Source organism: Mesoplodon bidens (assembly GCF_964165515.1).
Source record: "Mesoplodon bidens genome assembly, chromosome: 1".
NCBI classification, from domain to species: domain Eukaryota; kingdom Metazoa; phylum Chordata; class Mammalia; order Artiodactyla; family Ziphiidae; genus Mesoplodon; species Mesoplodon bidens.
The window spans coordinates 104,799,584-104,827,291 of record NC_138176.1 but is presented as its reverse complement, the minus strand read 5'-3'; the positions used below and the strand labels follow the sequence as shown (position 1 = coordinate 104,827,291).

Genomic DNA, 27,708 nt, shown 5'->3' with positions numbered 1-27,708 from the left:
TTGCATGCACTTGTGTGTGGCGTGTGCACATCCTGTGTGCACGTGTGTTACATGTGTGGTTTGATCTGTGCTTGGGTGCCAGGTGTATGCGTGTGCCCACGCACGTGTGTAGCCTGTGTGATGTGTGTGCACACGTTCACTGGAGACCACAATGCGGTCCTCAGTGGTCCCTTAGGCTCAGGCAGGTGGCTCCCTGTGTCCAGTGAGGGTGGACACCCTACCTCCTGGGCCAGTGAGGGTCCTGGCTCTGAGCCTAGAGCACCCTCCCCACCCCTAGTCTCCCCTACGTGGGCAGCAGAGCTCCAGGGACCCCATCAGGGTCCCCCTGCACATCCCGGGAAGCCACATCCTGCCCTGTCACACCCATGTCACCCTGTTCACCACCGTGTTAAGAGAGCAGGGGGGCCCAGGTCCCTGCGGACGCTGAGGATCGGGGTTCTGGCCAGGTTCCTGCAACACTGCAGTGGAGGGAAAGGCAAGCTGGGGCCCTGCCCGCCGGCTGGGTGGCCCCAGGCAACTCATTACCCCTGTGTGAGCCTCCTCCTTCGATAGGACAACAGTCCTGCCTGCCTGGGCCCCGAGGGGCCTGGTGCGATGACGTATGTAAGTGTTGGGTGGCTGCCTGTCAGTGGGGCTCCACTCGCCGCTGCTGTCGCCTCCCCAGAGGGACCCACCCGCCTTGTTGCAAAAGAAAGAGGCCGGGAGGTGCTGGTGTTGCGCGGGCTGTGGGGAGCGGCCCTGGAGGCCTGGGCGGCCCGCTCCGGCCAGAGCCCTCATCTTCCAGGCCCAGCCCCGCTGCGCTCCCACGGGCCCGGCCCGCGGACGGCCCTCCCTCCACCAGAGCAGGTGGTGGCCCCGGCGGCCGAGGGACTTGCCCTCCACGTGAAGCCAGGGGGGGCTGGAGCTGGGCGTTTGGCCTGCCCCTGGCCCGTGCGGGCGCCCTGTGAACTCTGGTCTCCTGGACCGAGGTCGATGGCCAGGACTTCAGGGAAGAGCCATCTGAGGGGCGAGGCGGGAGGGGTGGACCGTGGGCCGCCCAGGTGAGGGCTCGGGAGCGGTCGGAGCAAGTTTGTGGAGGGGACAGGTCCTGGGCTGGAGGGGCGTGGCCAGGGCCTGGGCCCAGAGGAGGGAGGGGCCCTCCATGAGAGTGGCCACTGACCACCACGGCCCTTTGGGGAGGCGATGGGGTGGCTCAGGAGGAGGACCTAGCCCCCAGGAGGGTGTGCCTCAGTTTCCCCTTCAGCCCAGGGCAGCCCAGGGGCACGGAGCCTCTCACCGGGTGAGGTCAGGTGGGCCGCCAGGGTAGCCCCGCAGGAAGCTTTCGGTCTCGTCCCCTATCTTTCCGGAGCTCACGGGGTGGGCCTTGCACCCCTGGCTGGGAACAGCTGCTTCTGCACTCCTGGGGCCACCAGCTTCACTCCCCCTCCCTGGGGTGGGATGGGCTTCTCAGGTGCCAGGAATGGCAGGGCTGGGGGCAACCAGAGAGTTGTCATCGCCTCTCCAGGCCCCGTGCACCCACCTGCCCCCACCTGGCCCTGGCGCCCAGGGGGAGGGTACAGGAAGCGCCGCGTTTGCTCATCTCGCACGGCATGTGGTTTCGTCCTTTGGGTCTGACGCTGTGCCTGCAGGACTCACCGCCGGCAAAGCAGGTGCCGTCTGTGGGTGGGGCTCTGAACAGTTAGTGATAGGGGCTCCTGAGGGCAGCCGGCTCTTGTCCCAGGTGTTGGAGGTCAGACACGCCCTCCCCAAGTCCCCAAGCCTGCCCGGGCACCTTTACACAAGGTGATGGGTTAGGCCAGCCCAGGTGCCCAGCAGCCTGGCTGGGACCAGGGTCGAGGTGCTGTGTCCTGAGTTTGGGCAGCCCCTTTGACCTCCCAGAGAGCGGGTCAGGCTTCTGCACCCCTATGCCAGCCCGCAGCCCCCCACGAGACCCCACTGCCAGGCTGCCCTCCTCAGAAGCGCCGGGGATGCCGGACCCTTTCCCGTCTGGTGCCCTGGCCCTGGCTGGCCCATCTCCTACTGGGTTTGGGAGATGGAGGCTCAGGCAGCAGTGAATGTGCCGGCAGTGGGCCACCGTCCCTCCCTCCCAGCCTGCCGGCAGACACTGCCCCCAGCTCTGAAGCCCCCGAACCCCCTTCCTTCTCGGAGTCTTTCTGCACCTCCAATCAGGCACCTCGAAGTGGCCACCCTGCGGTCTGGGGGCCTTGACCCATCTCACGGGGCCCCCAGGAGTGGCTCAACCAGGGTGCCCTGCTTAGAGCAGGCCGGCAGTGCCGGGGGCCAGGGGTGACATGACAGCCCTCGTGCATCTCATGGCTACAAACCCTGCCGCACAGCTGGCAGCGTGTGACACACGGCCACCAACACTGACAAGAGCAGCCAGGCCAGATGTGGCCTGGAGGCCCGAGCTGCTGACGCCTCATCCCAAATGGGTTTGTGGGTGTCAGGGTGGGCAGGGACCCCTGGAGAGGAGTTGGGCCCCTGGCTGGTCTCCCTGGCAGGTGGCCCTTTGTGACTCTTGGGTAGCACCCTGGCTCTTGGGCTGGGTGCAGGGTGAGCGGGAGCTGGATGGACAGACTGACGTGTGTTCTCCTTGGTCTAGGGAGCTGCTGCCTCAGCACCTGGGCCCCCGGCGATGCACTCAGGTAGGCCTTGGCTTTGGCACAGCCTCGGGACAAGGGACGTGGGGTCACAGTGGCTGCAGTCACAGCCCAGCCAGAAAGTCTGTGCCAGATAAGACAGCAGGGGATCAGTGGGAGGAGGGTGCAGCGGGGAGGGGTGACAGTGGACAGCAGGGCGGCAGTGTGCAGCCGGGCTGAGCCCTGGCTGGGGTGCGATGGGGCCAGGCAGCGGGTTGAGGACAAGGTGGCCAAGTGTGGCCAGCCTGCCCGGGACAGTGCGTGGTCAGAGCGGGCAGGGTCAGCACTGGCCTGGAGCTGCAGCCTTTAAGAGGGAGGCTCGTCCTGCAGGTGACAGAGAACAGAGGTGATGATGCTCTGGGGACCCAGGAGTGGGCAGGGGCATCGGTGACCTTGGTGGGAGGAAGCCCAGGCAGGGAGCCAGGGGGAGACGCGGGGTCCCCTTGGAGAAGCCCCGTTAAGAGGTGACGGCTGGCAGATGCTGGCTCTGACCCAGGGGGAGGCCTGGGAATCTGGGAGAGGCTGCAAGTCAGGGGAGGTTGGCCTCGGGTGGCGTGGCTGGAGGTCGGGGGTGTGCTCTGGGCCTCATTTTCTCGGCGGAGTACAGGCCTCCTCCAGCCTGGGGCGGGATCTTTTTATTTCCTCTTCAGAGGCGCATGGTGCCTGTTTGGGGCTAGACCCCGTGGGCCAAGCAAAGCCCAGGCCCGTTCAGAGTGGAGGGCGCAGGAAGGAAAGGGCAAGGCCATAGGCGTGCAGGGTCAGACAGGGGCCACAGGAAAGCCCCATGCCGGCCAGCCTAGGGTTCCCTGGGTCAGGATGGGGCCCTGAGGACCACTCCCTGATGACACTGGGCAGCGGGCAGCCTGCCCAGATGGTCCTGGATGCCTCCTGCCTGCTGTCCACCCACCCCTCCCCCTTTAACCCAGGCAGGGTGCATGTTCCAGGGAACAGGCAGGGGACAGGCGTCAGGATCTACTGGAGGACGAGGAACCTTTCCTCTGGGGTGGGGGCCCTGGGGGAGGAGGGGTCCTGGGTCTGGTGGGAGCAGAGATGAATCAGACCCAGGACAGCGTGGCCAGAGAGCGGTGATGGGTGAGACACCCAGTGTGGTCGGGCCGGGTCTGCCGTGTGGCCAGGGAGAGGTCAGGACAGACCCACCCGATCTCTGCTTGGCCCAGAGAGTATTCGAGACAGCTCCCGAGATGCTGGCAGGAGGCTCAGTCTGAAGGATCAGGGAGGGAGATGGGAGGTAAAGGGGAGCCTGGGGGAGCCAGGGCTGGGGAGCAGCCACCAGAGGGGCGCCCCTGCCCCCGCAGATGCTGCTAGAGGCCAAGGCGGGACGGAGCAGCCTTCCTGTGCTGCCTGGTGTGACCCTGGAGATGCTGGGCTGCCCAGAACCCTCCACCCCCTCTCCTGCTTCCACTGTGGAAAATGTGGATCCAGCCCTAAAACTAGCTGCTGAGCCACGGGGAGCTTGTCCACATGACCTCAGGTCAAGCCACAGCCCTCCTTTCAGCTTTCAGGAGGCCGGGCCTCCTTCCTAGACTCCCCTCAGACCCCGTCTCAGCCCTGATGGGCTCTCCCAGCTTCAACCAGGCCTTCCCGCCCCCCGCTCCCCAGCTTCACCCCTCAGTGTGTGCCCCCTTCTCCAGGCAGCCTGCCCAGATTTCCCCTGGACCCCCGGTCTAGGTGCCTCCCTGTGCACCTCTGCCTGTCATCTCGGGTTACACGGGAGCGGGTCTGTGTCCAGCAGAAGCCTTCCTCCTTCCATCCCTGTTGCCGCAGGTCAGCCCCGGGTACAGCCCGCTCTGGCTGCTGTCCCCACCCCCAGCTTTGGCCGTTCCCACCAGGCTGGCTGACTTGGGAACACAGGGTCTCTCTGGCCTCAGTCTCCCCACTGAACAAGGAGGACCCCCTCTGGCCTTGCTGGGGCGGTAAAGGGATGAGGTGACAGGCTTCTGTGCAGGTGCGGGCCTCCAGAAGGTGGTGCCCGCAGTGGTGCCCTGTGCCAGGACATGGCAGCGAGTGGGGTAGGGTCTGCCCACTGAGGCCCTTTGGGCTGGTTGGCTCTCTAGTGCCCGGTGCCGGCAGAGCCAGGACCCTCCCGGGCTCAGCTCCCCCAGACCTGTGGGCAGGTGGCCAGAGACAGGCTGTCCTGTGGGAGCTTCAACCCCCCACCTGATCCCACCCCCCTCCTGAATCCTCCCTCCCGGAATCCCACTCCCCCCAAATCCCACCTCCACCAGAATCACAGCCCCTGAATCCCTTGGGGCCGGGAGCTGGCCAGGTGGATTTGTGCAAGTCCTTAGGCCTGGCTGTGTCGCGAGATGGGCCCTCAGGGAGGAGGGAGGAACTGGGCTCTTGCCCTCTGATGTGGCTCTGGCTCCCCACCCCATGTGGTTCGGCTACTGGCGAATGGCCAGGCAGGGTCTTGACCCCGGTCTCCTGCAGCCGGGGTCCTTCCCTGTGGGACACCACGGCCCAACAGGCAGAGCTCTTGGGAAGATGGGGAAAGGCGGATCGGGTGTGCATCCAGGCACTCTGGGTCCCCACCCCTGCTCCTGTTGCACCTGCCCGGAGCCCCGTTGGTGTTTGCTGAGTGAAACCATCGACTTCTAGGAAATGGGGGAGGCAGGGGGCAGTTTCTTGGATCGGGGAGGGGACTTGAAGTGCCTGGGGCCACTCTTGAGGAGGTGTCACAGCGGATGGAAGTGTGGGCCTGCGCTCAGGGAACGATGCTCTGTGGGGACTCACCGGTCCAAAGAGGGTCCCTGAAGCAGATGGGGTGAGCCGGGAGGACAGCTGACGGGGAGGGATGGGGCGTGGACAGGGCAGGGGCATCCTGCCTGGGAGGGGCAGGGCACCCAGGAGGCAAGGAGGAAGTGGCCGGGAGGGATGTTTGAGGGTGGGCGGCCAGGGGCTGAAGATAGACGTGTGTCCAGCGGGCCATAGGGGGCATCCCTGGTCAGCCCGCTGTGGGGGGCAGGGGCACCCCGGTCAGGGAGGGACGTGGGTGGGGTGGGAAAAGATGGCCAGGAAAACGGGGGAGTTGGGGAGGCTCCCCAGGCCCTGGAGAGGAGGAGGGCGGGACGCGTGAGGGGTGGGCAGTGGGGAGCTCTTTCCCAAACAGTCTAGGGGGTCAGCTCAGCCTCGGCCACTGCCTGGGGACTCACAGCCCCTCTCCCCGCAGGACCCGAGAGGTCGTGCAGTGAGGCGCCCACATATGTGAACGTCCCCGCCAGCCCTTCCCCCACAAGGCAGCTGCACTACTTGGGCCTGCAGCTCCAGGAGGCCGGCGCAGGCATCCGAGGTGGGTCCGCAGGGGCCTTGAGCACTGGGCGCATCGGCCCTGGACCAGGGGCTCGCGGGCACCCCCTCACAGCCCCGAAGCCGGTGCTCAGGCCCTGGCTGGTGCGCGGGGTGGGTGCGCCCCCGCCGGCTCACCTGGGGCTGCTCGCAGGGGCCGGTGCTTCCCGCTACGCGCAGATCGACATCGTGGCCACAGAGGCGGCGCACAGGGCGGGGGCCCGGCACGCGCAGGCCCGGGAGGAGCGGCTGCCGGCGCTGGAGCAGAGGCGGAAGGGGACCCCGCGGTGAGGCGGCCGGACTACGACGCCACCCGTCGGCTCGAGGGAGCGGCCCCGCAGCACCTCTGCTGCGTCCCGGCGGTCAGGCTCCGAGCCGAGGGTGGGCGCGCTGCCCGGGCCCGCGGCGGGGGTGGGGGAGGGTGGACGGCTCTGGGACGCTCCTCTGACACCTGCTCTGGTCCCCAGGCCGGCGGGAGATGCCGCCTGGACAGGTGTCGGGCGGCTCCAGGTGGCCCTGAGGCGGCGTCTGGCGAGCAGTCTCCGGTCCTGGGATACGACCTGCCCGCACCTTCCCTGGAGGCGGCGGCCCGGTGACGACGATGTGTCCCAACCAAACGCATGTCCCCAACCACGGGGGACCCGGCCAGGCCCCACCACGTGGCGCCCTCTGCAGGGCCCCTGCTGTCCCCTCTGGGTCACTGCTGCCCTGTGCCTGGATGGCGTGGCCCTCGCGCGCTCAGCTGACTGCCCGCTTCTTGGGACCCATTTAGTTAGTTATGTAAATGGTTTAAAATCACTCGTGTTCCACTGTCGACCTGGCCAGTTATTTCCTGAGGGTGAGGGCTCGTGCCACGTGCCTCTGGACACACGGAGGGACTCCTGGTGGCTGGGTGGGGCTCTCCCTGTGGCCTTGGTGAGTCGTAAGGCATTTCCAAGGCTCAGCGGGCCGGTGGGCTGGTCCCCGCTCCACTGGCCAATGGGAGTCTGGATGCTGGGAAGTTCCTGGAGTTGGCGGTGGGCTTCCTGTCCTCGCCAAGCTGGGCTGTCCCACCCGGGTCTCGGAGGTGAGATGGGGCCCTGCTCTGCCTGGTGGGGATCCCGACAAGGGCCCACGCAGACCAATCCCTCCCTGCCTCCTGCCGTGATCCCAGCCCGGACCCAGCGAGCCGTGGTTAGCCTGCCCGTGGGGAGCCCAAGCGGCTTCACCCCACACCTCCTCCTCCTAGCAGTGGGTCCCTCAGGCTGGTGGGGCTAGAACTTCAGTCCCCCTCCCCTGCCAAGCCTGTGGCGGCAAAGTGCCTAGTGGGATGCAAAGGCCCCGGGGCTGCTCAACAAACAGGTCCAGTTTTCACACGCCCTGGATGGGACTCCAGGGTAGCAAGCTTCCCTTTTAAGGCACAAGTGGGGGCAAAGCGTGGCCAGTGCACCCCAGTCCGGGGCTTCAGCTGTGTCAGGGTTTCCTCGGGTGGGAGGGGGGCCGACCTCCATGCCCTGGGCAGGCTGCATGCACCTGCTTGGGGACAGGCAACTAGGGGTCCCAGGCCTTACCAGTGACCTTGAGTGGCTGGCATCTGGGGTCTCCTATTTTCCAAATAAGATGAGCCTGCTGAGTTTTCATGAAGCTAACACAGGGCCATGGATGTGTGGGGCATCCAGGAAGGGTCTCCACACCCTGCTCCGGCCCTGTGGGTGGCCGAGGGGTCTCCTGGGCAGCATCCACCTGCAGCAACATGGTCATGGGAAGCAGAGCAGTTCCCAGCGGGGTCAGCCAGGCCTGGCCAAGGGCACCACGAGAGGGGCAGTCGGGGAGCCGGGAGTCTGTGGAGGGGCTATGGAGCACAAATGCCAAGGGCAGGGGTTTGTCCTGACGTATAATGGCTGCCCTCTGGCCAGCGAGGTTCAGGGGTACTAGGGCTAAGCCAGCTAGGGCGGCCACACAGGGCCAAGTGGGGACCAGACAACTGCCTGCCCTTCCTCCAGAGCTGTGAGGGGCGGCTAGCCAGCACTTGGTGGCCAAGTCCACAGGGGTCACCTCGGCAAAGCTGTTGCAACCACCAGGGGTGAGGCCCATGGGCCACTGTGTGGTCGTGGAAGGAGGTCTCAGGGACCCTGGACCCCAACTCAAGTCTGGGAAGGGCTCCCCACCTTTGCTGAGAGGGAAGGGGCATCCCTGGCCCAGCACCCCTGCAGTGACACCCCCATCACTGCCCTTCCCACTCCCCTCGTGTCCTGTCATGCCCTGTGCCCTCAGATCCCCAGGCTGGACCCTCCTCAGGCCAGAGCTGGCCTAAGGGAGACTGTGCAGGGCACTGGACACAGATCCGGCAGAGAGGTGCCCTGGAGGCTGGGGGGCCTCCAGTGCTGTGCTGGGCTTAGCGTCTTAATTCTGGAATATCAGTGTCAGACAGAACACCTTATTATTGTTTTATTGAGGTTTAATTGACAAATTATATCAGTTTTTGGTGTACAGCGTAACGATTCTATATTCGTATATATTGTGAAATGACCACCACAGTAAGTCTAGTTAACACCCACCACCTCACAGAGTTACGGACTGTGATGAGAACTCTGAAGACCGACTTTCCATCAGCTGTCAATACACACTACAGTATTGTTAACTAGAGTTGCCATGTTGTACATTACATCCTGTGACTTAGTTTATAATTGGAAGTTTGTGCCTTTTGACCCCCTTCATCACATTGTCCACTCCCTACCTTCTGCCTCTGGCAACCACACATCTGTTCTCTGTATCAGTTGTTTTTTTTTTTTTTTAAGATTCCACATACATGTGAGATCATATATTCGTCTTTCTGTCTTATTTCACTTAGCACAATGCCCTCTAGGTACATCCATGTTGTCACAAATGGCAGGGTTCCATTTTTTTAATGGCTGAGTAACATTCCATTGTATGTATGTACCACATCTTCTATCCATTCATCCATCGATGGGCGCTTCAGTTGCTTCTGTATCTTGGCAATCGTAAATAATGCTGGGACGAACACAGGGGTGCAGATATCTTTTTGAGTTAGTGTCTTCATTTCCTTCAGATAAATACCCGGAAGTGGAACTGCCTAGTCAACATTCGTTATCTGTTGTCTTTTTGATAATAGTCATTCTAATATGTGTGAGGTGATGTCTCTCTGTGGTCTAGATTTGCATTGCCCTAATGATTAGTGATGATGGAATTCCCTGGTGGTCCAGTGGTTAGGACTCTGCGCTTCCACTGCAGGGGGCATGGGTTCAATCCCTGGTCAGGGAACTAAGATCCCGCATGCCTCGAGGCGTGACCAAAAATAGGAAAACCAACAAAAATCAAAAAACAAAACTTAATGATTAGTGATGTTGAGCACCTTTTCATGTATCTGTGGGCCATTTGTATGTCTTTTTTGGGAAAATGTCTATTCAGGTCCTCTGCCCACTTGTAACTGGATTGTTTTTTTTTTTTTACTACTGAGTTATATGAGTTCTTTATATATTTTGGATATTAACTCATTATCGGATATGTGGTTCACAAATATTTTCTCCCATTCCGTAGGTTCCCTTTTCATTTTGTTGATGGTTTCCTTTGCTGTGCAGAAGCTTTTTAGTTTGATGTAGTTCCACTTATTTATTTTTGCTTTTGTTGCCTTTGCTTTTGGTGTCAGATCCAAAAAATCATCGCCAAGACCAATGTCAGGGAACTTACTGTTTTCTTCTAGGAGTTTTATGGGTTCAAGTCTTACGTTTTTAAATCCGTTTTGAGTTAAATTTTGTACATGGTGTAAGATAGTGGTCCAGTTTTCCCAACACCATTTATTGAAGAGACTGTCCTTTCCCCATTGTATATTCTTGGCTTCTCTGTTGTAAATTAACTGACCACATAAGTGTGGGTTTATTTCTGGTCTATTCTGTTCCATTGATCTATGTGTCTGTTTTATGCCAATACCATATTGTTTTGATTACTATAGGTTTGTAATATAGTTTGAAATCACAGAGCATGAAGCCTCGAGCTTTGTCCTTCTTTCTCAAGAGTGACTTGGCAATTTGGGGTCTTTTGTGTTTCCATAGAGTTTAGGATTGTTTGTTCTGTTTCTGTGAAAAACGTCATTGGAATTTTTAGAGGATTGCACTGAATCTATAGATTGCTTTGGGTAGTATGGGCATTTAAACAATATTAATTCTTCCAATCCATGAGCATGGAATATCTTTCCATTTATTTGTGTCTTCCTCAGTTTCCTTCATCAATGTCTTACAGTTTTCAGTGTACAGGACTTTCACCTCCTTGGTTAAACTTATTCCTAGGTATTTTATTTTCTTTGATGCAATTATAAATGGGACTATTTTCTTCATTTCTCTTTCTGATAGTTTACTTTCACTGTATATAGAAACACAACAGATTTCTGTATATTAATTTTGTACCCTACAACTTTACTAAATTCCTTTATCAGTTCTAAGTGTTTGGAGGTAGTCTTTAGTTTTTTCTATGTATAATTTCATGTCATCTGCAAGAAGTGAGTTTTACTTCTTCCTTTCCAATTTGGATGCCTTTTTTCTTGCCGAATTGCTGTGGCTAGGACTGCCAATACTATGTTGAATAGAAGTGAGAGTGGGTATCCTTGTCTTGTTCCTGATTTTAGAGCAAAAGCTTTCAGCTTTTCACTGCTGAGTATGATGTTAGCTGTGGGCTTTATTATGTTGAGGACACCTTATCTTGAAAAAACACATTAGAAATAACTGCCCATCAACAGGGACCTCGTTAAAGCACCTGAGAGAAACCCAGGGGAGGAAAGTGAGGTGCTTGGGAGGCAGCAGCTCCACCCCCACAACGAATGTTCACCACAGTCATTTCTAACTGATGTTACATACAAAACTGAAAACTCCAGTGTCCATCAACAGAATGGAGTAAAAACAAAGTGTGATACACCCCCATAACGGAATACTACGTAGCAATGAAAAGGAACAAATTCCTGCTAGACATTGTTGGATCTCACCAGCACATCTATTGGAAGCCATACACACACACACACACACACACACTCAAAAGACACACTGACACAGACACATCCCCCCACTATAACTGCATGTTTATGAAGTTTGAACAGGGAAATCCAACCTTACTAAGAGAGAGTGGTTTCTTAGTCCACCTGGACCACTGTAACAGAAAACCATAGACTGGGGGCTTAAACAGCATACGTTTACTTTCAGTTCTGGAGCTCCGAAGTCCAGGATCATGCTGTGGAGGCTTGGTGTCTGGTAGGGCCAGCTTCCTGGTTCTGTGTCCTCACAGTGGAAGGTGGTGAGGGAGTTCTGGGGTCTCTCTTATAAGGGCACTGACCCTGTTCACGAGGACCCCAATCTCATGACCTAATCACCTCCCAAAGATCCCACCTCCTGGTACCATCACCTTGGGGATTAGGTTCCAATATACAGATTTGGGAACATGCGCAAGTGGTTAGCTCTAGGAAAGAGGAGTGCTGGGGAAGGGGGTCCTGGGGAGTCTGGGGCCCTGCGCTTCTTGAGCAGGGGTGGGGCCCCAGCACTTGTGGGAGAGCTCACTGAGCCACAGGCATATGTCTGTGCGCTCACACGAACACCCCTTTACTTCGAAGTGATTGTTTAGAAGCTACAATCGAACAGTGCAGCCACTGCCCCTGAATCGAGTGGCTTCCGCCTCACCCATCTCCTCCAGGGCCAGAGCGATGACAAACCACAGTAAAGGCCCCTCCGTTTCCCTTGCACACGTCTGAAGCCAGGAGTTGCCTCTAGGCAGTCAGCTCCTCCGAGGGTAAACCGAGTCGATGGTCAACCCTTTCGACTCCACGTCCTGGGCCAACTTTGCACTGCCCCCCAGTGAGCCTGGCTGGGCCGTGCGTGCACATGGGGGACCCAGTGCCTGAGCATGTGGCTGAGAGCTCTGAGCTCCCAGGAGCAGCCTGGAAGCCAGGCACCGAGTCCTCCCTTGGGCCCGACAGGTGTCTCAGTGCAGTTGCCCCAGCCCTGCCTGAAGCCTGGCCAGGGCTATGAGGCACACAACAGCCAGTCAGGCTGGTAGCAGACATAACATGAAGGCCCAGGTTAGGGTTACCTCCTGTGCTGGACAGGCCTGGCGCCGGGCCAAGCGACCCACAGAGGAACGAGGCTGCACCCAAGCTGCCTGTCATGGGGCCACCTCCCCACTCGTGTTCATGGTGCCCTGCCATAGGCCTGGCATGTTACCCTTGGCTTTTCTTGTAAGAACAGCTAACGGGTATCTGCACTTGGCAGGTCCCAGTGCTGAAGCTGAGATCAGACATGGCCAAGATGGGAACACAGCACCAGGTGGATCCTCTTGGAACCACGCGTGCTGTGGACCTAACCCTGAGCTGGTCCCTCTCGCTGGACATGGAGCCCCGTGGGCTGTCGGCCTCTTGCCAACCCTGACCTGCATGGCCAGCTCAGGTCAGAGGCCAGGGCACCGTCCCCTCTGCCCTGCCATCTCTACCCCGTAACTACAGCGCCAGACCAGAGGGCCCAGCCAAGCCCACCAGCCCCTCCTCCATCTCACGCCACAGAGGTTGTGGGGGGTAAGGGGTGGAAGAAGGGCCTTGGAGCTGGCACAGCAGCCTGGAGCCGCTCACCTCACCTGAGACTGAAGTCCCCTGGCCCAGCAGACACAGTGAGATGGGACCCAGTGACGCCTCAATGACCTCAAGGTTTAATTAAATACTGCAATGTATTTGTAAGGACTTCTGTACATAGCATTTCCAGTGGCAGATTTTTAAGATTTTGATGCAAACTGTGACCTTGTAGCATAGGGGACAACCACTCCACGGGCAGCTGGGAACTGCATTCTCAACAGAGGTGATGGCTGGCTGTGCCAAGGGCACGGGGCCGCCAGCAGGGGGTGGGCGGGGTGGGATCATGGGGCTCCTCCTCCCGGCCCGCGGCATTATCCTTCCTGCTCAGGCCCCTCGTGGCCAGTCCCCCTCGCGCCCTCCCTGAGGTTCTGCTGGTGACAAGCCACCCCTGAGCACCCAGGCCCGTCTTCAGGAGCCTCAGGCAGCTGGCGCCTCCTCCGTGCCGCCGGCCAGGCTCTGGGGCCTCAGAGCTCGTTGTGGCGAGCCCTGGAGATGCGGCTGGACAGGTCCTGCAGATGCTTCTTTACCTGCGGGGACAGCACGGTGAACAAGTTAGCAGATCTGCTCATGACCCGAGACACGCAGCCTGTTGCTGAGAACTCTCAGCTCGGTGATCCTGCTGTCCAAGTACCTACCCATCGAGAGCTGATCATAAATAAATCATAAAGGCAGCTCGTTAACCACAAACTGCCCCCAAGGAACATCAAGAACAGCTAGAAGCAGAAGAGCGAGGAATAGCGCTGCTTCTGCTCTCCACCCCCTCATCCTCATTTCTGCTTTCATTGATTTGGGCCCATTTTCGTTTGCTTCTTTTGTTTGTTTGTTTGTTTTTTGTGGTACGTGGGCCTCTCACTGCTGTGGCTTCTCCCGTTGCGGAGCACAGGCTCTGGACGCGCAGGCTCAGCGGCCATGGCTCACGGGCCCAGCCGCTCCGCGGCATGTGGGATCTTCCTGGACCAGGGCATGAACCCGTGTCCCCTGCATAGGCAGGCGGACTCCCAACCACTGAGCCACCAGGGAAGCCACTCGTTTGCTTCTTGATGAGTCTGGATAAAGGTTTATCAGTTTTGTTTGTCTTTCCAAAGAACCAGCTCTTAATTTCATTGATCTTTTCTATTTTTTTTTTTTTTTAGTCTTTATTTCTGTTCTGATCCTCCTGATTCCTTTCCTTCTACTAACTTTGGGTTTTGTCTGTTCTTTTTCTTATTCAACTGTAAGGTTAGGTTGTTTATTCGAGATTCTTACTTCCTGAGGTAGATCTGCATTGCAATAAACTTCCCTCTTTTTTTTGCTGTGTCCTCTAGGTTTGGGAAAGTTGTCTTTTTGCTTGTCTTCAGGTATTTTTAAATTTCTTTCTTCATTTCTTCAGCGACCCACTGATTGTTGAGTAGTGTACTGTTTAGCCTCTATGTGTTTGTGTTTTTTGGAGTTTTTTTTTTCTTGTAGTTTATTTCTAGTCTCAATCTCGTGTTGGAAAAGATGCTTGATATGATTTTCTTCAATTCACTGAGGCTTGTTCTGTGGTCCAGCATGTGATCTGTCCTGGAGAATGTTCTGTGTGCACTTGAGAAGGATGTGCATTCTGCTTTTGGATGGAATGCTCTATAAATATCTGTAGCGTTCATCTGGTCTAATGCGTCGCTTAAGGCCTGTGTTTCCTTCCTGATCTTCTGTCTGGATGATCTGTCCATTGATGTAAGCGGGGTGGTAAAGTCCCCCACTATTATTGTTACTGTCAACTTCTCTCTTTATGTCTGTTCATATTTGCTTTATGTGTTTAGTTGCTCCTATGTTGGGTGCATTTACATTTAAACAATTGTTATGTCGTCTTCTCGGATTGATCCCATTATATAATGTCTACCTTTGTCTCCTGTTACAATCTTCGTTTTCAAGTCTATTTTGTCTGGTGTGAGTACTGCTGTCCTGGCTTTGATTTCCATTTGTGTGGAATACCTATTTCCACCCGCTCACTTTCAGTCTGCACGCCTCTAGGTCTGAGGTGAGGCTCCTGCCGGCAGCACACGTACGGGGCTCACGTAGATGTCCTATGGGGCCCAGCACCACGGTCCCCTCCTGTCACCAGAGCTTCATGATCTGGGGGGCGACCCCATGGGCTGCGGGGGGCCTGTCTGTTGTGGCGGGCTGCCTACGGTACGTCATTTCAAAAGCAGCAAACGGAGACCCTGACTCGTCCGCGGCTCCTGCCAGCTTGTCCTTGTCACACGATGGTGGGCGCTGCCGCGGCAGCCCGAGGACCTGGGCTCTGCTCTTTCTGTTCCTAGTTCACACAGAGCCCCACAGGCTGGTGCTGCCGGCCTTCCGCACAGGAGCCTGGGCCAGGCGGGGAACTGGGGAGGTCTCCTCTGGCAGCTCCGGTGCTCACGGCACATCAGAGTCCCTTCTCCACGGTCGGGGAAGCCAGGAGCACCGGCTTCCTCTTCATCCCCGCTGTGCAGTCCGTCACGGTGTCATCTGCAGGTGGACGCCCCACGAGGGGTGCCTGGCTTCCCCCTGCTCGGCTCTGCCAAACACAGGAAAGAATCCACACGCTCCCTTCCTTCTCGGTACTTCGGTCTTCTTTCACTTTTTAAGTTTCGTTTATTTTTGAATAGATAACACATCCCTGCGCAAAAGGCAAAGGAGGCTCCCTCCAGGGCCCAGCTCCTCTGTTTTGCATTTCCTGGGCGTCTGTGGCGACGTACCACGCTCGTGCTGCTGGCTCTACGGAGGGTCCACACCGCCTGCCCCTCCTTTTCTCACTTAACTTGACTAGAGGCTCTGCTGCAGACGGGCCCTCAAGTCTTAGTGCCTGGAAAGTGCCTGGATTTGTGGGTTCACCATGAATGACCAGGGGAGGGCAGGCAGCGGCCCTGCTGGTGCTTCAGTCTCGATGTCCTGCACACCTGAGCACTGTCTGGAGTTCACACGTAACCCCATAACGGAGCCAGCGCCCCCATTTAGGGTATTGGCAAGCCCCACTGAGCCGCACGTGAGGAGTGCCCCGCACGGGACCCCTGCCGCTGCTCCGGAGCCAAGTATGGTCTCCTCGCGCCCCAGGCCAAACGCTTGGGAAACTGCTGGCTCCCGCGTCCACTCAGGAGCCTCCAAAGCCACGTGGGCAGCTCCCAAGACCTTCAGAACCAGTGACAGGCCACATATTTGGGGGGCCAGGATGCCAGTGGTGCGGCTGGAAGAGCCCAGCTCCAGCCCTGGCTGCCCGCCCGCCTGCCCACTCGCGTGTGTGCGCCTCTTCCCTACTCACCTGGTTCAGAGCCCGGCCCTAAACAGACCCAGAGGCAGGTGGGGGTGGGGAGGCCTGGGCAACCCCTGTCCCCCCGCCCCCTGCAGCTGACCCCCTTCAGGGCTATGCAGCCCCCCGGCAGGAGCAGCTCCATGGCTGCTCCCACCAAGCTCCGCGAGGGCGAGACAATCCCCTCCCCTCTGCAGAGGGGAAGCCGAGACCCAGGGAGGGGAGGCCGGGGGGCCCGGAGGCCGGCACGCTGGCGCTGACGGAACTGTCACGTGCCCGTTCCCGCGGAGGCCGGGCTGGCAGCCGCACACCCACCTTGTAGCCCAGCTCCTTGGTCTTCTCCTCCAACATGGCGTACCGTTCCTTGTTCCGGCTGACGTGCTCCTGGTCCCCAAAGCTTTCCACGTGTTTCAGTTTTTGATGAGAAATTTCCAGCTGCTTCTGGTAGTGGTTATGCTTTTCAATTTTGGCTTCAAAGTGCTTAAGCTCTTCCTAGAATAATGTTTAAACAACTGAATTACCCCAACATGCTCTTACTACCACCCTAGGGTTCCTGATGGAATTTCACGGCTGCTTCAGGAGAACACCCAGGGAAGGTGGCTGCACGCTTAAGTTTTGTTTATTTTTGAATAGATAACACATCCCTGCGCAAAAGGCACAAAGGAGGCAGGCCAGGGCTGGGGCTCCCCCGCTCTGAAGGCTGCACACCCTGCGCCCATTCCCATGCAGCCTGCCCAGGGCAGCTCCGGGGGCCGAGGACGGCAGACTCCGCCCTCCCAGCTGCTGTGCGATCATGAAGCAGCACACGTGGAAATCAGGTGAGCAGCCCTTCTCTCTAAAGGGACCCACCAGAACCTGATGGCCTTCAGGGGACAAGGGTCGCAACCCTATGCACTCCCTCCCCACTCCCAGTGACCCCTCACCCTCTAGGTAAATGGCACCTGCCAGGCATCTGGTCCCCTCTGGCCCTGACCCCATATCCAGCCTGACATGTGGCGCTTGAGCCTTTCACTGTCCCCCATCCTCTCCATCCCCCAGGCCTCTAGGCTCCCCCAACCCCAGTGCAGGTGGGCCTCCAGGCCCGACCCCTAGACTCCCCCAGAGCCCCCAGGGGTTCCTCCAGGCCCACATGAAGATGCCTGCTGAACGGGTCGGTGATCTTAACTCCCCAGGCCCCGTGCAGGTTCCCCTCGCCCTGCACTCCTGTCCAAGGAGACGGAAGCTTCACGCCCATGGGTCTGTGCCCTTCCTTGATCCCTGACCCCCTGCCCTGTGGCAGCTTTGCCACGGCAGAACCCACGTGGAGGCAATGCCCAGGTGACCCAAAGACCCTTCCTCCCTCTGGGCCGAGCACCGTGGCCCTGTAGGGTCCTACTGGCTCCCCCTCCAAATCCCTGTCAATGTGCTCGTCCCACAAGCCCTGGCTCGTGCCCAGTGCACCCAAAGCTGAGCAGATGGCCTGAAGCCACACTGTCTGTTCACTGGAGGCCAGCTTTGTCCCACACGGCCTGCCAACCGGGGCAGCAGAGGGACACAGAGGGCAAGGAGAGAGAATGTTCCCGTGAAAACGCTGATCTGCTAGGACTAAAGAAGAGGACCTTCCCCACATCATCAGAAAGTTCACTGGGAGAGATGCCGCCACAGCCCGTGGCTGAGAGGCCGTCCCTACCCGGAAGGCCTCCAGCTCCTTCTCGGTGAAGTTGGCTGACTGGGCCATGTCCCACAGGTCCAGCACCCGAGGCTCCTCGAACCCTGAAAAGGAGCAAAGGCAGGCTCGGTGACCTGCACGGCGGCAGCCCGGGATGCCCGGGGCCACACAGGCCACCTGCACAGTGCACGGTGCTGTGCGCAGCCGTCCTCTGGAAGCAGACCGAGCACGCCTTCCACACTCGTTCAGTCTGTGGTTCCTGGGACCCGCTGAGTGGGGCCTCGGCGATGCCCTCACCGGCCCCTGGTCAAGTGCTGCTGCCCGGGGGCGCAGGAGCCCTTGCGCAAGCAAGCAGGAGTGCTCAGGGGGCGGCGGGGTGGGGTGAGGTTCAGACTGTGGGTCCCCCTACCCACAGTTCCAGGCCGAGGCTCAGGCGCTGCCTGTCCCTGTAGCTCTGAAGCGAAGTAAACCAAATGGAAGGGACCCCGTGACTTCAGCCACCACTCCCGAGAGCACGCGGCAAGGGTACGGGCTTGTCACCCACCTCCCTCCCACGGCTGGAGGCGGGTGGGAGCAAGTGGCCACGGTGGCCCACCCAGCAGTCATCTCACCAGCTGTCCCACCTCCCCACCGGCGGACCGTCTCTGCTGCCCGGGGCCCTGGGGCACTGCTGGAAGGACTCGGCAGGCCAGCAACGGGGGCCGGCTAGGTGCAGCCCTGGGAAGGGAGGGGCCGAGGCACAGCACCAGTTGCCCCGCTCCTCTGCACGGCCAGGCCCTTGGGGTCCCTGTTCCATGGCAGTTCAGCAGATCAGCACAGCGGGTCCACACGGTGGTCTGGTCCCCTCACCATGGCAGGTGGGCGAGCCCAGCAGGGCAGAGTCGTGCCCTGGGGCACCTGGGCCATGCGGAGGAGCAGGGAGCCCACCTCGCGTCCCTGCTGCACCCCTGCGTCAACAGCAGCACCCGCCATGTGGCCAGTGCTCAGGGAACAGGCCGGAGAAGGAACGGACGGGTGACAGAAGACGGTGCAAAGAGCGCCTGGCCGACTTCCTGCAAGCCCGCACCAGGCTTGAGCCGCGGACTCCCGCGGGAGACGCGCACAGAGGCCCAGGCCATCCTCCAGGGGGCGGCACCCAGCGAGGAGCTCCGGCCTCGGCCCCTGAGCAGCGAGCCGTCTGCGTGGGAGCAGAACAGCCATCCCAATGCGCGGGGCGGTGGGCCACCGTGAGGGTCAAAGGACGCTGTGAGGCTAGAAATAAAGGTGCGTGCACCTTCCAGGAGAGAGAAAGCAGCCCAGGTGTGGCCCTGGGAGCGGAGGGGCTGGAGGGGCTCTGCTGCCGTCACCCGGGCCGCCGGGCAGTGGGGTGCAGGGCTCACCGGCCTGGTCACCGTAGCCCTGATGGCTGACTCTCCGCAGGCGGTCGAAGCCCTGGCTGATGTCCCGCAGCTTGTCCTTCAGCTCGGCGTGGCCCACCTGTAGCGCGTCCTCCTTGACGCGGCTCACGTCCACGGGGCTGATGAGGTTTTCGTGGATTTCTGCAGGAGCCAGAGGCAGGAGGCCGTGAGGACCCGGCCCTGAGCCGCCTGCGGAGCTCCGTCTAGATGTCGTGGAGCCGCCGCAGCCGCAGGCCCACCCCCACTGACTCTCTCAGGGTGGGTCCTGAGCCCCCCACAAGTCCCCCTGAAGTCATGCCAGCGGTGACAGGAGAGGTGGCCCATGTCACCGCAGAACGGGTTCATCTGAACCCACGCTCACAGACGTGCGTGGGCACCCCGACGGGCTCCTAAACGCTGAGATAGCAGGGAGGCCTGACAGCATGGCACTGCCCCCAACCCCCCAGCAGCTCTGTCTGGAATGCTCTGGAGCCAGGGCCGCCTGCGGGGGCACCTTCGGTCCTGCTCAGGGTCTGCAGCAGGACGTTGTACTCCTGGACCTTCTCTTTGTGATGCTGGAGCTCCCGCCACAGCTTGTCCAGTTCTTCACTGGAGAACTTCCCAGAGGTCTTCGCCTGGAAGGAAAGCCACCTCCAGTGAACACCCCCGTGGGCTGTCCTCACCTGTCCACACCTCGGGGCCCCCGACAGGCCGCGCCCACCTGTCCACACCTCAGGGTCCCCCTGTAGGCCGAGCCCACCTGTCCACACCTCGGGGTGCACCCTGCCCGCCATGCCCACCTGGGGTTAGTTACACGGGTGCCCCTGTGGATCACTCCCGCACGTCAGGCAGGACCCTTGCTCCCGGGTGGAGTACTCAGGCCCAGGTGTCGGCCTTTACCCCCCTTCACTAGGGGATGCAGGGGCAGGAAACCAAAAGTCAAGGCCCGACGCCTCCAAGGCGGACGGCAGCACCGAGGGTACCTTGTGCCACAGCTTCTCCAGCCGGGGGTCCTCCAGGCTGTGGTCGTCAGGGCCGTGGCTGATGAAGTTGCTGCTCACAGCCCGGGCGTCCTTCCTCCCGTCCAGACCGTACTTGGCCAGGATGACTAGGAGGGCATGGGAGGGGGTCGAGGCCGTGGTCTGAGGGCCGCCCCTCCACCGCCCGCCCCGCTCTCCTGCCCACTCGGGACCCAGCGGAAGGAGCGTAAACAAACCCGGGGATCCCGCTCCAGCAACGTCCCCTGCACACACTGGCAGCCTCGGGGCTCCCGCCGTGCGCTTCCGGCCAATGCCTCTGTCCCCTGACCCGCGGGGGAGAGCGCGGTGTGGCAGGACAGGCTCAGCATCCCCGGGACTGCCTTTAGGACCAGCTTCAAGGGTTTGCAAAACCAAAACCCGCAGCCCGTTTGTGGCATGGGGCGAACTCCAGCGAGGGCGGGAGAGGACGACAGTCCACCGAATGGATGGGGCGGTGGCCAGGGGAGGCTTTTCCACGGCCCAAGTCACATTTTTATTTGCAGAAAAGATTTTCTACAAGGAGAAACCTCAGTTTCGGCAGCTTCCAGTGAAAAGTTAACAGCGGTAGCCAGGAGGGGACACTGACTCCAGCCTGCTGCTGGCCGGTCACTGTGGGACAGCGACCAGGTGTCGTCTGTCCGTAGCGCCCAGGACAAAGCGCCGCCCATAGCCTCTGCGCCAGACAGGGGCCTGCGTCTCAGCACCATCATCACCAACACGACACCGGGGGTGCCTAGTGGACCTGGAAGCAGCGCTCCTCAGCAGGGCCGGGCTGCTGGGTCTGCCAGGTCTGCCCTGGAGGACGCCCCTCCCAGCATCTCCTCCGCCCCATACCTACCTCCTGAGTTGGGAGTGGGCCTGCCCCACCCGCCCTGCTCTGAAGGACCGGGCGTCCTTCCTCCCATCTGCAGACAGTCCCCACTGTCCCCTCCAGGCCTCACCCGGGCCTCTCTGGATCCGGGCTTCCCTTTCCCCTGTGCTCCATCCCTGAGGTCCTCATCTGAGCAGTGGCCCACCTGACCCCTGACCCCCAGCACCTCCTCTGACAAGCGCTGGGCACAAGTGGTCCCCACAGGGGCCCCGGGGCCCACCCTCAGCTGAGCCAGCCCCGGGAGCACCCCGCTCAGCCTGACCTCGCCTCCTGGGGCTTCACTTCCCTGTCTACACTGCCTGTGCCTCAGAACTCACCCTGCCCAGAAGCTCAGCCCACTGGAAGCCTTGAGAGTGAGCTGTGAAGAGTGTGTGTTCCTGGTGTCCAGCCTGTGGTGCGGGTATCATGGGCAGGGGGCTGACCACCGGCCACCTCTCCCTGCTCCCCACCCTCCTCCATCTCCCAGCCCCGGGCCACCTGGATGCACCGGGAGCCCTAGATGCAGGGTGGGCCACAGGGGCCACAAGGCTCGGACCAGCGGGGGCCATGCTCTTCACACGGCCAGACCCTGGGAACATCCCCGCTTCCTCGTCCAGGTGACCGTGGACATCTGGCCATCCCAGCCGCCTCCCTGGACCAAGCAGCCCTGGTTGCTTGTGTGCTAACGCGGCCAGACGTCCTCGCCCTGGCCCTCCCTCCCACGTGCCAAGGGCCCGCACAGGCCAGTCCGGCAGCTGTGCCTGCCCACGGCTGAGGGTCACCTTGCCAGGGCCAGGCTCACGAGGACAGCCCCGGCTCTCGTCTTGCCCACAAACCAAGTCAGAGTAAGAAGCTGGGGCCCGAGCCTGGGCGACCGCTGCCCTTGGACTGAGAAGAGACATACCATTGAGACTGCGGGCAAGCTTTGCCTCTGTCTCTCCGTCTTCATCCAGGCCTTCAGCCTTCAACTTCTTCCACTTGAACTCGTCCCGTTCTTGTATCTTCAGATCAGCATGGAGCTCGGACAACTTTAAAGGAGGAAGATCAAGCTGCGGGTGGAGAAAAGAGGACACGTGACCCCCAGCTGAACGATGACCAGCGACAGCCCGGGAAACACTGACCTCGGAGAGCAGACGCCAGAGATGGGCCAGGGTCCCAGGTGGCCAAAATCCTGCATGTGCTCCCGCACGAGAACCTCAAAGGGGCCTCTGACCGCAGCACGAAGACCACCGGCCCTTACACCCCGAGGCCGCTCTCCAGCCTCATCAGATCCCTGGTCCCCAGGGAGCCGCCCGCCACCAGTGGCCTGAGTGTGCATGTGCTGGTGGCCCAGGGGCTCCTGCTGCATGACGCCTCACCTTCCCAGACGGGGCCCTGGGGAGGCTGCGAGTGCGGGGCTCCCCCCAGGTAGCCCTTGGGCGCATCGGCTCCCCGGATGGCTGTGCCACCCCAGGCAGGCGCTCCCCGCAGATAACAGGACAGTGGGCAGGGGCGCTGGGACCTGACCCCTGCACACCTTCCTGGCTGTCCACCTCCCCAGGCGCCAACGTCCGGGCCGGAGTCCCGAGCTGCAGACTGGTGCCCAGCAGCGTCCGAGGCTCTGCATCTCACAAGGGTGAGTCATGATCTGGTGCCAGCCTTCCTTTGAAACATGGAGGCCTGTGGGCTCAGGGCTGGAGATGCCCTGGGTGACAGTGGTGCCCCCATCGGCAGGCACAGAGCCCAGGCAAAAAAGGCCACTCTCCAGACCCTTCTAACCTCCTTAACTTGAAGTTAAATGTTAATGGCTCACATGAAAAGAACCAGTTAATAGACACCAAATGCAAAGCAGGCTCTGTCAAATATTAAAGCAGAGTAAATCACCTACAACCATGAGACAAGCAGCTGGGCAGGAGGAAGCCGCTCATCAGCGGTGGTCGCCGCTGGGCCTGCATCCTGGACACCCTCGGCCCAAGGCTCAGGGTGAGCACAGCGCTCTCCGTGGAGCTGCTCTCAGCCAGGGGCCTCACAAGCCCGGCACCTTCTCCTCTGCTCTGCAACTTTCACAGTCACCCTGCAGGCTGCTCGGGTAAACTGAGGCCCAGGGAGGTTAAGAACTGGCCCAGGACACATGGCGAAATGTCACTGGGTACTTTATCCTTTCTGCTGCTACCGTAAATGGGATTGTTTCATTAATTTCCTTTTCAGAGTTTGATGTTGGCGCACAGAAATGCAACCGAGGCTTGTATGTTGATTCCGTATCCTGTAACCACGGTGACTTTGTTAACTAGATCTAAGTTATTTCGTGAAGTCTTTAGGGTTTTCTGCATATAAGATCACATCATCTGCAAACAGATACTTTTACCTCTTCCTTTCTGATTTGGATGACTTTTACTTCTTTTTTCTTCCCTAGCTGTTCTGACTAGAACTTCCACTACTATGTTGAATAGAAGTAATGACCTGATTTTTTAAAAAATAGGTGAAGACCTTGAATAAATATTGCTCCAAACACAACATACAAATGGCCAACAGGTACATGGAAAGATGCTCCACATCACGAATCATCGGGGAAATGCAAATCCAACCCCAATGAGGTGCCGCCTCACACCCATTAGGATGGTTACTATGGGAAACAAACAGAAAACAACTGTTGGTGAGGATAAGAAAAGGGAACCCTCAGGCACTGCTGGTAGGAATGCAAATTGGTGCAGTCACTGTGGAGAACAGTACGGAGGTTCCTCAAAAATGAAGGCGAGAACTATCAATACACTGTGATCCAGCAAGCCCACTTCTGGGTATTTATCTGAAGGAACTGACATCAGGACCTTGAAGAAAGATCTGTGGTCCCATGCTCACTGCAGCACTATTCACAACAGCCAAGAGGGGATGGAAGGTGCGGGTCAAAGGGCACAAAGTCAGTTATGCAAGTCCCGAGGCTCAGTGCACAGCCCAACAGCCTCCACTATTTACACTGCATACTTATTATTTAAAAATTCGCTAAGAGGGTAGATCTACCTTAAGTTCTTATCACTCACACACACACACACACAATAACTAGAGGGCGGGAGGATACTCTGGGTGGTGATGGGTGTTTATGGCACAGATGGTGGTGATGGTTTCAGGGATGTACACTTACCTCCAAACTCATTAAATACGTACAGCTTTTTGGAGGTCAACCATACCTCAAAAACCGGTAAAAAACCAAACCAAAACAAAACAAAAAAACCAAGTCTCTGGGAACCAGCGTCCATGCAAGCCTCAGCCTCCAGCCACAGCTCTGCACTCTGAGAGCCCTCTTGCTCACAGTGTCCCCAGAGTCCGCAAAGGAGCCCCGAGGACAGAACACAGCCCTGCCTGCCTCTGAGCTGCTGTAGGGACAGGAGTGCCTGGTGTACAGGTGACTCCTGGTCGCTCGGCCTGCCCTCCCTGAGTCCTCCCTGGAGCAGAGGATGTGGTGCCTGGGTGCAGAGAACAAGGCCGCACACAGGGACAGAGGGGTTAAGACATAATACACACACACACACACACACACACACACAGCAACCCCGGGAGGGAGACGCCAACCAGACATCTCCACAGGGGCACCCCTCGGGACGACTTCCCATGGCTTCACCCACCCCCAAAGCTCCAAGGACAGCTCCGGCCCACCCCTGCTCAGGAGCCTTGCAACACCCCGGGAGAGGTCACAAGACTCACGAGGCTCTGGAAGTAACCCTGTGCCTGCCGTCTGGCCCACAGCTCTTCTAAAGCGCTTGGATCAAAAGGAACTGCACAATTTCACAGCAAGTCAAGACTGGAGATGCTGGGCTGTGATGAAGCAACACCAGTAGTTCCCTGGTCTGGTCTCACGGTGTGGAGGCCCCCTACCATGGCATCTGTGGACCAAGGCGGGATTTGTCCCCCACCCCCGTAGAAGGTGGGCTGGAAAGAGAGGGCGAGGCGGGCGCCTTCATCAGACTCCTCTCCCTCACCCTGGGTACACGCTAGGCATGAAATGCTATGAGATCGTTTCATGTTTAGAAAACAAAGAAACACACTTGATGTTTTCAGAGAGCAAATTATCCAAAGCTGAGAACACTGGCACAGGTGTGCCAGGCACCCCACACCACACTGGGCACCAGCAGTGCCCACCCTGGCCCGGCACCGCTTGAGGACTGCACAGCTCGCCACCCGGGACCAACTCCGCCACCGCCCTTGAAGCTTCTCAGCCTAGACCCGGGACAGGCCAGCTTGTATTCCGTGGGTCTGCCTACCCGCACGAGGCGTCCAGATGTGAGGAGGGACCCGGAAAATGCCATCAGGCATGGACCCCACCCTGGAAGGTCTGCACATTTCGTTCAGCAGAAAAGACTTGTACGTGCAATTGTAGAATTCAGGGCCAAGGGGCCCGGAAAGGTCATCTAGTCCAAGGCCCGTCCATCCAAGGCTGGGGCAGGGTTGGGGTTCCTGGAGAACCAAGTCAGACTCTCTCGGACAGATGTGACCTGAGGCTGCCCAGGTCAGCAGTGGACTGAGCATGGGGGGGTGGCGGGTTCAGGCAGGTGCAGCTCTGAGGGCAGGTGACGGCCAGGGGGTGTGAAGAGGCTGCCGAGGCTGGCAGATGCAAAGCGGCATCTGGACGGACAAGGCGGGGCTGACCAGGACAGCCCTGCAAGCAGAAGGGCTCAGGGCAGGTTCCTGGACACAAGATCCCCTTCCTCCAGGAAGCCCCCCTGCTTCTCCAGCCCAGAGTGCTCTCTCTCACCCGGGCAGACTGCACACACACAGTGGGCCCTGACAGCTGGGCCCCCAGCAGAATCCTCAGGGCCACTGGTCTGGGAACAGTGCTGGGCCTGGGGGCATCCACCCGCCCCTGCCTGCCCTGCAGTCTCCCTGCCACACCCCTTCCCCAGCCTTTACCCCTCCCCCCGCCTTTCTTTCCCACCGGTTTCTCCTCTCTTCCAAAACGTAGTCCTTACTTTGTTTTATTCTCCTTCTCAAGGACTCAGGAATGCTTAAAACTGGAAGACTGGATCTAATGAAGACGCTGAGGCCCAGAGGGTTGGGGGAAGTTTGTAAATACCCATTTCACTAAAAACAAACCCCACCTAACAAAGGAGGGGCCGTTATGTTAATGAGGAGGCCGCTGGTCCAGGTCACACCCCCAAGCAGCAAGCTGTAGTCCCAATTCTACCCCCAGGCGGAGTGGCCTTGGAGGCGCCCTTTGCCCTCTGGGCTTTGTTGCTTTCTCCTCTAAAATGAGGACGGTAGGATTTAGATTTAGTTCACTAGCGTCTTAAGTTTCAGGTGTTCTCCGCTCACCTCACCATATCCCCTCACCCGATTTAACAAGAACTGGCTTGCTTCTAGGACTTCTGCTGTCCTTGGGCTTGTCTTCAGGCTCAGCATCACCTGTTTTTCTTGTTTCTCCATACAGAGAAGTACAACGTAGGAGAAAAGGCAAAAACGCGCAAGGCAGGAAACCTGGGTCTGCCTGCAGGGAGGGATCTCGGCCTCAGCTGCAAAGCTGCCAGTTCAAACTGGCGGGGCAGCCCTTCTGCCCAGGCACCAAGGCCTCCCAAGTCTTCGCCTGTCATCACCAGGCCAGGGTCCCTCTTCCCGGAGGCGAAAAGCAAGGGGTACCCACACCTACATCTGCGGACGGGTGTGAGGCTGTCAAAGGCTGAAGGCCCCGGCCCCGTAGACCCCCGAAGTTAGAGGAGACCCAGGCACCGGGGACCCCAGGATTAGAAGAGACCCCGGCCTGGGCTCCGCCGATCCCAGGATTAAAGGAAGCCCCTGCCCCACGGACCCCCGAAACTAGAGAAAGCCCCGGCCCTGCGGACCCCCGAGGTAGAGGAAGCCCCAGACCCGCGGACCCCCGAGGTAGAGGAAGCCCCGGCCCCGCGGACCCCCGAGGTAGAGGGGCCCGGTCGCCGCTCACCCGCTGGGCCTTCTCCCACAGCTGGTTCAGCTTCTCCATGCGGAACTCCCCCCAGGGCTCGCGCTTCGAAGAAGGCTCGGGCTCATTCTTCTCCCGCGAGTACTTGCCGCCGTGGCCTGCTGCCGGCCACGGCCCGAGGAGCAGCAGCAGCAGTAGCAGCGGCGGCGGCCGGAGCTCACGCAGCCAGGCTCGAGCCCTCCGAGACGCCATCTTCCTCCTCCAGACGCGGAGACCCTGGGAGCTGCGGGAGGGAAAAGGCCCTAGCCCGGACCCGCCCACCAGGACCCGCCCCCAGGACCCGCCGCACCGCCTCCTGGGAGTTGTAGTCTCTCCCCCGCGTGGCTGGTCCAAGAGAGGCGGCCGGCGGACTACAAGGCCCGGGGAGCCCTGCGGAGGCACGGAGGCGTTTCTTAGGCAACCACGCCGCGGCCTCATGACGGAGCTCCGACCCCGCAGCTCAGATTGATCGGAGCGCCCTTTCCCTTCGACTCCGTAGAAAGAGTAAACAGTTCAGAAATCGGGAGAGTGTCTGCTGCACCTTAGATTGTTTCTGTGTCATCTGCCTTGGTCTTGAGCCTTCCTTGTCATTATGGTCTCTGGAAGGTGGCCTCTGCTCGGCACTCCAGCGTGTCTCTGTCAGGAACCTAGACCCACCCAGCGCAGTCCTTCACTTGTCAGAGGAAAACAGCGGAGGCCCAGGGAGCCCCAGGGGTCCTGGGCCTTCTGGCTCCCGTCTCCCCGAAGCTTTCCCCATGACCCAGGGAGCGCTGGCACCCCAACACTTGTCTTTGAACTGCATCCCGCTTATCTTCTATGCACTTGTTCTATATTAGAGATACTTGTGTACCTGTTTCCTTTCTTCCCACCTGCTGTTGTTTTGTAAATCGAGCAAAATTGAACGCAGCAAATTTGATGGGGACAGTGAGCCTGTCAGTGCCCTGGGGGAAGAGCAGGAAACAGGGAAAGAGTGAGAAGCAGATTGCGGCCCTCAAGTAGCTTATAGGGTCGGGTAGAGGCACCCCCTAGGTGCTTTGATGGTTTGAGAAGGGAGAGGGTGAATCCATCTGGTAAGGACGCTGGACTGTGCCTGGGAGGGAGTGCAGGCAGATGGGGGACAAGG

The 27,708-nt window shown here is 59.4% G+C and overlaps 1 protein-coding gene across 1 annotated transcript; it reads right to left on the bottom strand.

The window, feature by feature from the left end:
• Nucleotides 1-12,597: 12,597 nt before the first annotated feature.
• On the bottom strand, nucleotides 12,598-26,846 carry LRPAP1 (LDL receptor related protein associated protein 1). Its single transcript, XM_081234492.1, has 8 exons — nucleotides 26,589-26,846; nucleotides 21,591-21,735; nucleotides 19,801-19,925; nucleotides 19,332-19,452; nucleotides 18,821-18,979; nucleotides 17,463-17,545; nucleotides 16,109-16,285; nucleotides 12,598-13,070 (listed from the first exon to the last, which is right to left on the bottom strand). The coding sequence occupies exons 1-8, from the start codon at nucleotides 26,796-26,798 to the stop codon at nucleotides 13,008-13,010; spliced, it is 1,083 nt and encodes a 360-aa protein (XP_081090618.1). The 5' UTR covers nucleotides 26,799-26,846; the 3' UTR covers nucleotides 12,598-13,007.
• Between the last annotated feature and the right edge of the window lie 862 nt (nucleotides 26,847-27,708).

Coding starts and splice junctions, on each gene's coding strand:
- LRPAP1 (XM_081234492.1), bottom strand. CDS start 26,798: ATGGCGTCTCGGAGGGCTCGAGCCTGGCTGCGTGAGCTCCGGCCGCCG. Junction 17,546..18,820: donor GGGCTACGGTGACCAGGCCG/GTGAGCCCTGCA, acceptor GCTCCTTTTCAG/GGTTCGAGGAGCCTCGGGTG. Junction 16,286..17,462: donor AGGAGCTGGAGGCCTTCCGG/GTAGGGACGGCC, acceptor ACATTATTCTAG/GAAGAGCTTAAGCACTTTGA.